At 34.1% G+C, this 15665-nt stretch overlaps 1 protein-coding gene across 5 annotated transcripts; it reads right to left on the bottom strand.

Annotated features, from left to right (window-relative positions):
* Positions 1-94: 94 nt before the first annotated feature.
* ETAA1 (ETAA1 activator of ATR kinase) lies at positions 95-15087 on the bottom strand. 5 transcript variants are annotated; one of them, XM_074010881.1, is made up of 6 exons: positions 14749-15087; positions 12810-12934; positions 12476-12552; positions 9181-9293; positions 6901-8927; positions 95-2298 (listed from the first exon to the last, which is right to left on the bottom strand). In XM_074010881.1, the coding sequence occupies exons 2-6, from the start codon at positions 12904-12906 to the stop codon at positions 2171-2173; spliced, it is 2442 nt and encodes an 813-aa protein (XP_073866982.1). In that variant the 5' UTR covers positions 12907-12934; positions 14749-15087; the 3' UTR covers positions 95-2170. The 5 variants fall into 5 exon arrangements, with proteins under 5 accessions (XP_073866982.1, XP_073866983.1, XP_005575771.3 ...); XM_074010882.1 differs by having other exon boundaries at positions 9181-11747; XM_005575714.4 differs by having other exon boundaries at positions 12810-12938.
* Between the last annotated feature and the right edge of the window lie 578 nt (positions 15088-15665).

The raw sequence follows: 15665 nt of genomic DNA on the forward strand, positions 1-15665 counted from the left end.
TTTTTAAATAAAAGGGAATCACTTAGAGGAAACTATTATGTAACTAATACTATGGGCTATGTAAGAATTTGGCAGAATTACCAGAGACACAAAATGACAAATTATAAAATAAGATTTATACAACTAAACAATATGTAAGGCATTATAGAATTGTTCAGTGAAAGACACAATAATCAGTACCATTATGATCAGAGAGAATAATCAATTCCAGTGAAGATGGTTAGGTACGAGACTCAAAGAAATACACTTATTAGGCTGAGTCTAAATGAATGAACAGAATAGCCTAAAAGTACTCTTAAAAAAGCAAGCAGTAAGCAGGGAGGAGCTTAAGCAAGGACAGAGATATCCAAAGCATAGTCAGAACACAGTGAAGCCACTTTTAGTAAAAGATTCTCCACTCTTTATTTTCTTACATAGAAACTACTTGCATTTATCTAGGTTATTATATATTCCTAGAAAAGTAATATAGGTTAGCTAAACTCTAGTACTCCACTGTATATATGAAAATACCATTTACGATGTACAGTCTCCAACTTAAAATGGTTGACTTAAAATTTTTCAACTCTAAGGTGGTGCAAAAGTGATATGCGTTCAATAGAAATCATACTTTAAAGTTTGATTCTTTCCCATGCTAGAGATATGCGGTACAATTTTCTCACAATGCTGGGCATCAGCTCAACTGATACTCTACAGTGCGTCATGTTGCCAGATTTGCCCAACTCTAGGCTAATATAAGTGATTTGAGCATGTTTAAGGTAGGCTGGGCTAAGCTATGTTGTTGGGTAGATTAAGTGTAGTAAATGCATTTTTAACTTAAGGTATTTTCAACTCATGATGGGTTTATTGGGACGTAACTCCACGGTGAGTTAAGGAGTATCTGCATAATTATAGGGCAGTAACTACCATATTATCACTGCTTTGAGACACCTGAATAGTGATAAATGCCACACCATGACAGGTGTTTCGTATCTCTAACTTTCCCTAGATCTCCTAAAACCATTTAAGAGGAATAAAGCATCCTCCCTGCCTTACGCCCTCTAGTTGGACTTCTATTATTGGTTTAGCAAATTCCAAATAGGCAAAACGGCAAAAAAAGAAAAAACAAAACAGTAATAGAGAAGAAAAGATTAGTAAAGTAAGTAAATTAATTGAGGGAAAAATTACACAGTTACAGAAAAAGTGAAAAGAAAAAAGATTATCATTTTTACATCCTGGAAAGGCTAATTCTTTAAAGCAAAATAAGGAAAAATGAGATTATCAAACAGTCCTTATTACATCTTTTGTATTTTAATTACATCTTTTGTTTTATACTAGAAAATAACAATCCCTCAAGTTATTTTATGTACTAATACTTTGAAGCAAATGGTATAATTGTTTAGGTGTCCAAAGTAATCATTCTAATCGTAGCACAGCATTAACTTACCTACGACTTTGAAAACAGTATTACGTTTTCTCACCGACACAATAAGGAAGCTGGACCAGATGACATATGAAGTTTCTGCCAGTTCTAAATGTTAATGATGCCACATTACTTTTGTAGACAATTCACTACTTCTTTTCTTCTATGCTAGACTTCTAAAATCAGAGTTTTCCTAAATATGGTGGAAAGTTTCCAAAATGTGTGACATTTTAGAATTATTAAAATTCAAATCTACTTCTAAGAACTGAAAATAATTTCCTTACAAATAAAGTCCTTTATTTCATATCAACCATGCTCCTAGAAATATGAAAGTATTAATTAAAATCTGGAAGTGTATAAAAACCTTAAGCAACAGTTAATGAAAGTAAAACAACAAAAATCGTCTCTACTAACTTAGAAAGTTGAAGTTTTGTATTAGGAAAACACATTAGAATAGGAAATAACATAGATTACCTCTTTTTTGATGATCCTCTGCAATAATAGCATTTAAAAATATAACTACTTTCCTCTGTATAATATCTGTACATAATTGCTAACTTTCCTGAATTTCTAAAACTTATATGTAATGACTTTGAAATACATGTCCAAGGAAATGTTTCATTTACCATTGCAAACATTGATTTATTAAATAAAGTAGAAGTCCAGGCTTTATAAAAGTCAGCATTACATTTCTCACAGAGAAATCAAGAAAAAAACATGTCCTATCACAGATAGTTATCAGCAGTCTTTGTGAAGTCTTCCAATATTTCATTAAAGAAATGAAGTGGGAGCTGCATTTACAGATGAGGCTCGTGCTTTAGCCATTCTCCGAACCAGCGCTTCTTGTCTTTTTCTCTGAATTTCTTCAGGAGAACACTTTCTATTTTTCTCTTCTTCCTCTAAAAATTCAACAAAAGATGAGTTTACTTTTATAGCCTATAAAGTCATTCAACATGTGCTTTAATTTTTGCTTTTTTAATCACCTAGATTTGCCATATTAGTTGGCTATTAAACTAAACTACTAAATATAAAATTCCAAGTACATAATACAGATATAATGCCCCAGTTCAAAAGAAAATCAAGCACTGATGGATCTGTCTCTATTTGATACATTCTTTTCACAGTGTGATAAAATCCAATTTGATAGAAAACTGACTACCCACCAAATAATTCTTGTGGACAATGACATCTAATTTATATGACCTATGAATAAATATATCTTTAAAAAGGATACATTGGGATTTTAAATGTTATATACACTTTAATAGAAAAATAGTCAAAATATAAGGAATTAAATTAGCTATCAGTATCTCAAATAGTGTATATTTACATAAGATGTTATATTAATATTCACATCTACTTTTCCCTTTAAAGTTTTCATTTCATCCACTGAGGAAATATATTTTAGAGTGATTAAATGAAATCTCTCATGTCAGACTGGTTTCCTGTGATTCACTGTTAGAAATTATATTTTTATTTGGAGGATGCATTTTGGAGAAACTTTAAAATAATCTCAATTAAGTTGAAGCTTTGTATTAGAAATCACTTTCTCAATTAAATGATATTTTAAGTTTAAGATTATCACCCTAATACATATTTAAGTAAACTTAAAACCGTCTACGTTGTAAAATATGCTTTTTAAGAAAGAAGAATCTGTAATATTGACAGAAGAGAAATATCATTTATTCTGACATCTAGAAAAATATTCACAATTTATGAGACATTTCTCTTGTTAACTAACAGAGGCATTTTCCAAAACATATAATCTGCCTCCCTTTCCTTTCTTGGTATAATCAAAAATGGGAGGGAGTATTCAGCCTAAGAAATACATATTTTGAGTGGAGTTTCCCAGATGATTTTGATGGCTTTTATTTCCTAAGCTGTTTACCTAACAGACTGTAGCTATTTTTCCCTAAAGAAAGACACCAGAAGATACTTTCTAATTAGCATGACTAATTATCTAATACTTTAGTATCAAAGCTGAGAAACACAACAAACTCAGACTACACATACAAAGACTTTACACTGAATTTGTGTGAAAACAGGTTAATAATCTACAACAGCAGAAAATATAATTTCCTAAAGTTGCTCTTACAATTTGCTTGGTAATATTATAGCAAATAATTTCAAATGATAATCAGGTCACACCATGAAAATTTGATTTAGGGACGCATCCATTTTTCTCATCAGTCTTCCTTTAACTCAGTCTATAATAAAAATACACAATGAAGTCTTAAAATATTGTAAAGTACTAAGAAAAAGCTGCTCTTCTTAACCTTGATCTTACAGTGCAAGGGTCAGTAATTTTTTTTTTTTTCTCCTGTAGAGTCAGAAAGCAAGAATGTTAACCTTTGAGTACCTTGTTGCAACTGCTCACCTGTACCATTGTAGCAAAAATAGTTATGGAAAATGTATAAATAACTGATGAGCTGTGTTCAAATAAAACCTGTTTATGGACAATGAAATCTGGATTTCATATAATTTTCAAACGTCATGAAATATTATTCTCCTTTTGATTTTTTTCCAACCATTTAAAATGTAAAAATCATTTTTAGTGTGCTGGCTATACATAAAACAAGCTGCAGGCTGGATTTGGAGGGATCATAGTTTGCCAACTCCTGCCTGAAATCAATGAGGGAGTTAAGTGAGTTTTGTTTCAGAGATACTTCCCTGGAGAGCAGCTTGCTACATAACAAAGTAAAAGGAAGTAGAAACAATAGAAAACATCAACAAAGTTAATAGTAATTAAGAGACTCAGTACTATCAATAAGCTTAAAGAAAATATTGATGAGATAAGCGAAAAGGCAGATTATCCATGAAAAATGCAGACAGACTGGTAGATAGGAGTTTTGGGAAAACTCAAATACTCCAGGAGGTTTAGTCTTTATAGAATTATAACTATAGTTGACCCTTGAACAACATGGGCTTGAACTGGCAAGTCCACTCATTTGTAGGTTGTTTTCTGCATCTGACACCCCTGAGACAACAAGACCAACCCTTACTCTTCTTCCTTCTCGGCCTACTAGACATGAAGATTATGAAGATGAAGATCTTTATAATGATCCACTTTCACTTAATGAATAGTAAATATTATTTTCTCTTCCTTATGATTTTAATAACACTTTCTCTAGCTTATGGTAAGAATACAGTATATAATACATATAAGAGCATACAAAATATGCATTAATTAATTACTTGTTATCAGAAAGGTTTCTGGTCAACAGCAGGCTATTAGCAGTTAAGATTCTGGGGGATCAAAAGTTACACACAGACTTTTGACTACAAATCAGATCAGTGCCTGTAACCCCTCCATTGTTCAAGGGTCAACTCTATCTGTAAATAAATTCATGTTGGGAACATGCTTGAATTAGTTACAATATACTCACTTTAATACAAATTTAAATACTTAAAATTACTATAGATTGAGAACAATTTTTAACATTTCAAAATATCTAGTTTGGGCTATCATGTAAAGAAAGCTATCCAACCTGCAGCCCACAGGCTACCTGCAGCCCAACACGGCTTTGAATGCAGCCCAACACAAATTCATAAACTTTCTTAAAATATTATGAGATTTTTTGTGATTTTTTTTTTTTTTTTTAGTTCATCAGCTATTATGAGTGTCAGTGTATTTTATGTGTGGTCCAAGATAATTCTTCCAATGTGGCCTGGGGAAGCCAAAAGATTGGATACCCTGGGTGTAGAGAATCATTTATTGTCAGTGTTGACAAGATAAATTGGTATAACTGCTTCAGACAGAAATTTGGTGGTATCCATCAAATTTTAAAACTTTCTCTTGTAGCAATTTTTTAGGAATTAACAGATATAATTATACAAGCATGCAGAAATTTATGTAGAAGGATATTTACTGGAGTATTGTTTGTAATTGCAAAAGACTGCAACCAACCCAAACTTCCATCACAGAGAAACAGTTAAATTATGATACATCCACTATATATATCACTTAGTCATTAACAGGACTAAAATAAATTTAAATGTACTAAAAGGAAAAGACAGCTATATTAAGGCAAAAGCAAGTTGCCAAATAGTGGGTATACAGATTTATTAATATTTAAATAAATCTGCAGGTATATATGTATACACATATATATGTATATACACACACACATACCTTTTTATATGCATAGAAAATGCTACATAATGTATACCAAAATATTAATAGTGGTTTTCCCTAAGGGATGGTTATGAGAAAGGAGAAACATAAGACTTAACGTTTTACTTCAAATTATTCTATACTGTTTTACTTTTCTTTTTAAATAACTAGCATATTACTGTTGTAAATTTAAAAAAAGTCACTTAAATAGGAAAGTTGTAGCAGTAATGCCAACAAGACAGAGAACAGTCACTAAAAATTTAATTGCAACTTGTGATAAAAGCAATTAAGAAATAAAAAATAAACAAGGAGATTTAGAGACTCTTCAAGGAAGGCCTCTGTGAGAAAGCAGTAATATATTGAGATATAAGAAAGCACCAACAAGAGTGGAGGAGGGGTCACATGTTGAAAAGAAGTAGTTTTAGTCAAAGGGAAGAGCACGGTCTACGTTCCTGGACAAGGAAGAAACATAAACTGTTTGAGAAACTAAAAGACAGCTGGTATAGCTGAAGCTTAGTAGGTAAGGAAAAAAGAGGAGACACAGGTTAAAGAGAGATAATCCACAGCTTTGTTGCTCACAGTATACAGTTTGGATTTTATCTGAAATATGATGGGCAGCCACTGAAGGTTGTTTTAAGCATAGAAATGTCATTTTTGCCCATCCAATTTTAAAAGGCTATTCCACTATTTGGAGATGAGAATTGAAAGGAGATAGATAAAAGAATTGCAGTAGTCTCGTCAAGAAATGTTAACTTGTTGTAGAAAGAAAAATGGATAGTTTGGGGATACAGGGTTTTTGAGATAGAAACAATGAAACTTATTGATAGAATGGAGAATTAGAGAAAAGAGGAACTGGAAGAATCAGAAATGATAGCTGTTATCAAATAAGTAAATCACAATTTTAACCATCACCACTAGCACATTTATATCAAATATCACACTAGTAAACATGTTTAATTAGAATGCTCTAAATTTCTAAATATTATTTACCTCACTGCTCCATCATCTGCTTCCTAGAAGATTACTCAAGTTTTAAAACAATTTAGTAAATACAATCTTAAAATGAACACTGTAATACATTTATCTAAAGGTATGATTTTCCAAGAAACAATTAATAAATCATTCAAAAAATATTTACTGAGTACCTACTATATGCCAGTCATTGTATTAAGTGCTGGGAAAGAATTCAATGTAATATTTTGAAAAATAAACCAACTACTCTTTGTATAATGCAGTATAATTATTTCCAAGTATCATTTTAAGAATTCTAGTTAAACGTTATAGTTTTACCTTATATATTATTACTCACACTCAAAAACAACAAATAATTATTTTACTATTTTTTAAGATACTTTTCAAAGAAAACTATTTCATATTTCATACATACCTTTTGAAGATTGTTTCAAAGATTCAGAAAGTTTCACCAAAGATTGCTGTCCAACAGCTTCCTCTAGCAATGGGTTGACACTTTTCTTTTTCTCCACACCCTGTGTAATTTTGGTATCAGACATACTTCCAGTTATATAATTTTGATTAAACTGAGAAAGAATCTGAGAATTTTTCATCCTTGTAAATGTAAACTTTGAAAATCCAACTGTTTTGTTATGGTTGCTCTGAGATTCATCTGTTATACTCTTATGGCATAGCTGCTTAGTACTCAGTTTCTTCTTGTAAGTAGCAATTTCTGTATTCATATTATCTGAAGTTACACTTGAACTTCCCGAAAGAACCAATTTGGAACTATTCACTTGTATTGGAACATCAGTGTTAGTATAAGGCACATGCAGATTATTTATCTGACAGTTTGAGATCTTAGAATACATAGTCAAATTTGTGGCACCTAAAAATCTTGGAGAATTTCCATACATTTCCCCTTTCTCCATTTTCATTGGCTTATCTGTTCGTGAGCTATTTGTCAAAGATGTCTGCGCTGAAATGCTGTCTGGATTCAAATGCTTTGATTGTACTAAATTACTTCCTTGTTTAGATATAGTAAACATGTTTTTGGCTCCATGTTCGGAATTATTATTGATCTCACATATACTTTCTGATGTCTTACTGTCCTTTCTAATATCTTGTTGCTGAGTTAGTCTTTCAATATCATCACATGCTTGGTACAACAAATCATCATCTACATCATCTGCTTCCCAGGTATTATCTAATTGATGACACGCTTTAATAATCTCATTGGCAAATGAGGGATCATTCCAATCATCAAAGAAAGAACCTAATTTTGATGCACTAGTCTGATTTGGGTTACTAACACTGGTTTCATTGCCTAGATTTGCAGAGCCAAAAAGATCAGTATTAACAGGGGCTTTAACAGCTTGATTTAAAATGCACTTATTTTTCTGCTCATTAGAATATCTTGTGTTCAAAGCTGACTTCTTTTCAGAAGCATATACAGTAGATTTAGTAAGAGTATCTTCCTTTATTTTTGTCAGATTAGATGTAAGTATACAATCTTGAATTTTGTCTTGAATAACGATTTTATTGGAAGAGTTCTCAAATTTCATTTTATTTCTAGTGGATGATAATTTGTTTGATTTATTTGGATTTGGTGAAAATCTATATTCTGCACCTATTAATTCTCTGTCACATATCTTTGAAGAAAGATCTTGTAATACTTTTGAATCTCCTAACCTGGCATCTGGACTTGTATTTGCTCTTGACATATTTTTAACAGTTTTACTATTAAAGGTACAAATTTCCTTTTGACCAGTAACCTGGGCTGTTTTACAGGGGAAGAGTTCAGGCATGTCGACATTTTGCATAGCAAAAGGTTCATTACCTAGTAAATTTTCCCAATCATCCTCAAAATCACCGGTAGTAAATGCATCAATGTACCTCTTAGAAGTTTCTGGCTTCTTAGTACAGGAAGTCACACATGATTTTGTCATTATGGGTGTATCTACTTGAGAAGAAAGTGATCGTGGGGTTTTATTTGACAGTTTTTCAATGACCAGAGTTTCATTAGTAATGATTTTCTCCTCTTTCAAAGCATTTGTCTTTACAAAGGTAGTATTACTGGTGCTCCAAAAAGCTTCTGGCAGTTCTTGGCTTAACTGTCCGCTACATTTCTGAGTAGAACCATCAAAAATAGCATTAAAGGCTGCTTCAGCAGTTTGGTCAAATGGCTTCTGACTGCTATTTTGATTATTTGCCACAGATACCTTGGTGTTTCCTTTGATTGGCTTCTTTTTTGTAGCATTATCTATTTCGGGAACTATATTATGTAATGACTGCATCTGTGTATTATCTTTATGATTACTTAAAATCTCTGTTTCTGAAATCATCTGGGTAAAATCATAATTCCTCTTATTTTGCTCTTGAATCACATCTAGCTCTTCCATATTTTTATCAAATTGTTTAGCCAGTTTCATAAGTTCTTCTTCTTGATTTTGTGTTTTTAACCTATTAAACAAGATTTAAAAATTATAATTAAAAATGTTCTGAGACATTATATCCAACTGTTATTTAACATATTTTGATGTTAAAGCTCTAAGATTTTAACACTTACAATTATTTTAACTCCAAAATTTGATAGATCAAAACTGTGGAAATTTTATTAACAAAAATTTTGATATATTCACAAAACAAAAATGGAGTATTATCAAAAAATATTTGCTTCACTGAATTTCAGAAAAGCTGAAAAGTCTTAACTTACTTTGTGCAGCTGATTTTTGCTCTTGATTTTCCTTTCACTACACTGGGAGTACAAGGAATAGCAGTTTCACCAATCCACATGTCCAGCATAGAACTTGTTGTTGGTTTTTCATCCTTTGGCAGATAGGGAACAAAAGAGGTATAAAGTACCAATGTAGCACCCCGCCCCCTTCCAGAAAAACAAAATAAAAAAGAAAATAAAAACTACTTTGAATTAATTTCCTAAATTCTGGTGAGGTAAGTTACCAAACAAACTCAAAAACAATAAGAAGTTGGGAGATAGCAATAATAAGCTACAAGAATTGATCCACTTGTTTCAGAGAATGAAAACATTCAGAATTACAAATTGCTTATTTTAAAAAAAATTGTTTTAAGAATTAAATTTATCAAATGTACATTTAATAACATAAGCACGTTTTTATTAAAAGAAAATTGACATTTTAATTGCCCTAAGATTCTTATACTTTCTGTATCATCTGTTTCTCCAAATTTTCTTTATCCTTATTATAACCTTTATCTAAAGTTGGACAATCCATGTTGACCTAAATTGAGAACACTCAGAATTGAGGTCAGGACTGAATTAAGAGGTAAGAGCAAGGTTAGAACTAAGAATGAGATAGGAATAAGAATAAAAAAATAGAGAAAGCAGAAAAGTTTACCCAGATAATATACAGAAAAAAGCCATTTTACACTTGGATATTTTTGCTGTACCTTTCAGTCACTTGATCACACAAAAAAATTACAGAATGAGCTTTAGGCATTAATTGCAAACCAAACCAACAAATCAAATCAAATAACCATTTTCACTCTATTTTACAGTACCTAGAATGAACATAAATATCACACAAGTTAAAAAATAATATTACTACTAGATTATAGGCTACTCAAAGGCAAGGACTCTTCTTAGAATAACTCAGCATTCAGCACAATACTGGGCATAACAGTGTCAGTTTACATTTATTTACTAGAAGATTTAGATGAAAAGATCCCTACAACTTGGTACTTCAAATCCTCAATGAATCAAAAGTTTTCTTAGAGTCGACTTGAACCTAGTTGCCTTTAGCTTTGCAAATACTCAAGAAAATCAGTAATTTCACTTTCAGACTCAATATATATTTTCCCTTTTATTTCAACAATCTTGAATTTAAAGAAAATAATAGTCTTAATTATGAACTCTGCCATTTACCAAAGTAATTTTAAATTTATTCAATTTTCAGAGGACTAAATTATGACTTTATGTACCCAACTTTACATATACATGGCTCCTATGTATGTTTGTATACTATTTGTACATATTACATATTTCTTCCTGAATAATTACATAATTTATTGATTTTCAACCATAATCCAGGTGCTGTATAAGGTATCTAAATGCATTACTTCATTTCATTATAAAAGGTATACTGTGCAAAGCTGTATAAATGAAGATATATACCATCTTCAAATAAACAACACTGTATAAAAAATATCCCTGCAGAAAGTGAACTGACTGTCCAATCAAAATAAAACCTCGTATTTAAAAAAAAATGCTATCTCTGAAAACGTTAAAAGAAAATTAAATAATGATTTGAGAATGACTCACCTAAAAATAAACAATATAAATATTTGTCATTCTGAGAACATGACAAGCTTTCAAGCAGACCTTGAAACTGCTAAAGATTTATATGCTTTAAAAGTACTCAGTTTAAGAGGGTAACATTTTAAAGCTACTAATTTCACTATTTTTTTTCTTTTTATACAAGTTACCACTTGCATACTGTTGGCATTTCTTTATATGAGCTATTATTTCCAGCCCAGTTAGGTAAAGGCTCCAATAATTTATTCACAACTATCTTTTTATCACTATTTAGACTGGCCCGCCCAAACACATTTTATTATGCTTCTTTCATGTGAAACCCACAATTAATGAAGATCTATTGTTAACTTATAGAGTAAGTATTATTATGGCATAAATGCTATTTAACTAATGAACTGTAAGTAAAATGAGTTTCTATGACATGCTAAACATGGAATGTAGAGCTAGTAGCAACAGAGTTGTTTTGACTGTGCTAGGTGTAATTTTGGATATTTTATAGCTGCTAAGAAAAACTTCATTTCCTGTCTCTTCCACCTGAATGACAGTAATTCTTCAAACCATGTTTTGGGCCAGTGCCATCTATTGTTTATGGTCAACATATAGTAACTATTCAAGGGCATGTTAAGGAAAAATGGCATACTTCCTTTAGAGAAGACACTAAGCAAAAACGTTCTCTGGATTTAAATGTTGTTAAATAAGAAAAAGAGAACAAAAAGTAAAGAAGTTCAGAACAGTTTTATGTATTAAGCCTTTGCTTCTTAGTAATTGTAATATTAGAGTTATTGGACTGCTTTGTGTCAAATGATTGACTTGAACATATTTCTATTTCACTCCAACAGTACAAGAACAGAAATGAAAAAAAGAAATGAAACACTCAAAATTTTTTTTTCAGAGATGGGGTCTTAAACTCCTGGCCTCAAGCAATCTTCCCCTTTCTCCTGGCCTCAGCCTTCCTCCCAAAATGCTGAGATCACAGGAGTGAGTCACCATGCCTGGCCAAGAAAAAAAAAAAAACCTTTGGAGATGGTTCTATTACGGTAACAACTTTAACATTACCTTACAATTATAGCACTCTATAGTTTACAAAGAATTTTTATCTAGTTAATCCTCATAATGGTCCAATGAAGACAGCAAGAGGAACACAATAATTCTAGTTCACGGCTGAATGAACTGAGGTGGTGAGAGTTTAAATAACTTGCACTGGGTCACACAGCACAGGAGGCTGAAGGAGAAGACTAAATTTGAATTCAGTGCTCTCCGCTTTTGTAAGTGTTTCTTGATAATCTTATAAGTCAATGAGTATTAAGAAGAATAGTTTCAATGGGGAAACGTTATAGACAGTAAATATCAATCACAAAACAATCTTAAAAGTTTAAATTTTTTTGACTGCCTTATTCTATTATTTTAGCAACTTGAAAAATGAATGCCGTATGTTGTTAAGCACAACATTACAGATAAACACAATGCCCTAGTCAAAAATTACTCTAAAAAATTAAAACAAGATATATACTTAAGAAAATATCTTATAATATTTTATATTACGTTCCTTTTTTCAAAATATGCATTTCAAAAGTAGAAAAGGCAAAATAGTAATCTTTGCTGCCTTATTTTTAGAAAAAAGAATTATAAAAGACAATACTTTTCATTTAAAGAAACTACAAAAACTTAGTGGCACATTCTTCACTGTTTTAAAACAAACTATAAAACTAGTGATATTTACCTGAGGAGCAATACGATTAACAATATGTGAAATCTCATCACTATCTGTGGTATAAATCTGTTTTTTTCTTCCTTTACCTGAATAAAAAGAAACCAAGACATTTCTATAAATTTTAAACAAAAAACCCTCAATTTTAAAAAATAGCTGTCACTTCTTAGAAAATAATTTTAATTAGTGCAGCTTAGAGCATTGTGTGTTTACATCACATACTTATGCAGATAAAATCATGTAGATTCTCAGAGGTTCCTGATGCTATTATCTGACTAGAATTCTAGTTAAATCTGAATAATTTATCAAACATTTACTCACATAAATAATGTTAATAATGAATTACCTAACTGCTTTGTCAATGGAGAATTCTGATCCCAAAAGATATCATTCTGTCCATCTGGATCATTAGGAGAACTGAAGGAAGATGACAGTAAGTCCATTTTCAGCACTCTCTTTGGTGTTTCATACCTGTCTATATAAAATATGAGTAAAATAACAATTGTGGCATTTTAAAGCATTACCTTACTTCATAAGAACCCAGGGTCAAATAATAGCTTAGACTAAGTTTCATAGTCCAATATAATTTTTTTTCCCAGAGATAATTACCTGAACCATAACTGAAATGCTGGTTTCATATAAAAATCCATGCAGCACTTCGCAAACTTGACATTGTAAATAGCAAGCACTTTTAGATAATCCAGAAGCTCTATGAATGCATAATACAATACTGTATAACCTAAGTCATTCTATTTATTATCATTGAGACCTGGAGGCTTTGAGGAACCATCTGTAATTTATAGGTACATTCAAAAATCCAAAGTCACCCAACAGAAACCTAAATATGTTTAGCCCCTTTTCACCAGCTCTAATCTACATTAATTGCAATTCTTTAAAAAGCGTAAGTGATCCAATGCTTGGGAATTTTTGTCTAGAATAACTTCCAATTTTTTTTTTTTTTGAGACAGAGTCTCGCTCTGTTGCCCAGGCTGGAGTGCAGTGGCACCATCTCTGCTCACTGCAAGCTCCGCCTCCCGGGTTCACGCCATTCTCCTGCCTCAGCCTCCCGAGTAGCTGGGACTACAGGCGCCCGCCACCTCGCCCGGCTAGTTTTTTGTATTTTTTAGTAGAGACGGGGTTTCACCGTGTTACTCAGGATGGTCTCGATCTCCTGACCTTGTGATCCGCCCGCCTCGGCCTCCCAAAGTGCTGGGATTACAGGCTTGAGCCACTGCGCCCGGCCAACTTTCAAATTTTTATAAAGATTTTTGTTCATTCCGGAATTGCTTTATGGGAGTATTAAAGACATGTAAGGTCGCCGGGCGCAGTGGCTCACGCTTGTAATCCCAGAACTTTGGGAGGCCAAGACGGGCGGATCACAAGGCCAGGAGATCCAGACTATCCTGGCTAACACGGTGAAACCCCGTCTCTACTAAAAAATACAAAAAACTAGCCGGGCGAGGTGGCGGGCGCCTGCAGTCCCAGCTACTCGGGAGGCTGAGGCAGGAGAATCACTTGAACCACGGAGGCGGAGGTTGCAGTGAGCCGAGATTGTGCCACTGCACTCCAGCCTGGGCGACAGAGCAAGATTCCTTCTCAAAAAAAACCAAAAAACAAAAAAAGACATGTAAGGTTAAAAAAAGCACTGTTTCAAGAATATGCTCCAGAATAAAGGCTTTTGTATGAGTTTCAATTCCAACTAAGATTTACTAGAAGTCTTTCAAAAAGTGCACCCAAAACTAATAGTGACGAAAGGGATCCTTAGTATCTTATTTGGAGGGATGTTACAGACAGCAACTTCCGGTTTATTCATAATGAGGTGAGACATCGCCCAGGCTTTGAAACAAACTTTAACTTTTCATATGAACTCTTCTCTAAAGCAGGTCGCGGGGGGGCGTGGGGGAGACAAGGTTTAACCAGAAATAATTTCTCCGAGCATAAACTGAGGTTAGCGGGCCTATCAGCTCTTCCTCCTCGCTCCGCCACCGCTGCTGACCCGAGGAGCAGCCTGGAAAGCAGCCGCCCTCCCGCAAACAGGTAAACCACATGACCTATTCCTGTGGCGGAGGCAAGTGGATGGTCAAACCTAACGGGGTAGTGCTCAAGCTCGGGGACAGAAGCCCATCGGGGAGTGGTATGGGAGTATTTTTGGACTCTCGAGGGGTGAATCCCAGAGACACAATACACACTCCAGACTCCACCCCCACCCCAGATTTCCCTGTTGTAAGCCGGGCTGTGGGGATGCGGCGCCGAAGCCAAGGCAGGCCGCGCTGCCGACGTCTCACCCTCGGGGTTACTTTTACTGCACAAGGCGGCTGTTGGAGGCTGCTCTCGCTGCCGCACTGGCCCGGGAGGCCCCTCTCTAGCCCCGCAGGGCCACGAACCGCGGGCCGACCTCAGCCGCCTCCTCCCTGGCTCGACCACCGAGCCGCATTCCTCAGCCGCCACGGTTTTGTGCGGCGTTTTCTTCGGGCTAGGGCTGTCATCATGTTTCCGTCGCCGACTCATTGCCTATGGCCCGCCTCCACCAGCCGTTTCTTCTTTCACATTTTGGAAAGGGATGAGTAGGGCAACAGCACTACAAACCGGACTCCGCAACAACGGCAGCCGCCATTTTGACCGGTGGGGCGCGCAAGAGGCGGCCGCTGATTGGCTGGGTCCCGGAGACGGGGGGAGCTGTTAAGGTGCCGAGGGCGTGCGCACTTCCGCAGCCGGGACCGGAGGCTGCTCTGGAGGAGCGTCTGGGCTCAAATTCCTCTAGACTGGTGGGGATAGCAGGGGTAGTAGTCAGGTCAGCGTAAACTGAGAGTGGGAGCTTGTGAGATGGAAAGGAGATTGAATACACTAGCAGCTTTTTATTGAATGTATAATGAAAATTGCACGTTAGTCAGATTCAGATTATTGAGGGTCTTCGAATTTGTCAAGAAAAGGAAATATAGCTAATTTTTCATAGATGGTATGTGCATAGAAAAATCCAAAAGAAAGTAGAAAAAATTACTAAATTAAGAGTTGCTGGATACAAAGTCAATATTCAAAGGTCAATGTGTTTCACTAGATTGGCAACAAATATAAAATTCAAGTTTTAAAGAGATACTATTTATAATAGTACATGAGATAGCAAGTAACTAGGAATAAGTTAAAGATTGTCCTTCCTACAGTGAGAACTATAAAACATTTTTGAGATCAGGCGCAATAGCTCACG

This window comes from Macaca fascicularis, chromosome 13 (genome assembly GCF_037993035.2).
Source record: "Macaca fascicularis isolate 582-1 chromosome 13, T2T-MFA8v1.1".
NCBI lineage: Eukaryota > Metazoa > Chordata > Mammalia > Primates > Cercopithecidae > Macaca > Macaca fascicularis.

Bases quoted from the DNA above. Each gene is read 5' to 3' on its own strand.
- ETAA1 (XM_005575714.4), bottom strand. From the start codon at position 14,971: ATGAGTCGGCGACGGAAACATGATGACAGCCCTAGCCCGAAGAAAACG. The intron at 12,553-12,809 runs GTAATTCATTAT...CTTTTTATTCAG, and splicing joins TCCATTGACAAAGCAGTTAG to GTAAAGGAAGAAAAAAACAG. The intron at 2,299-6,900 runs GTATGTATGAAA...TTGAATTTTTAG, and splicing joins TTTGAAACAATCTTCAAAAG to AGGAAGAAGAGAAAAATAGA.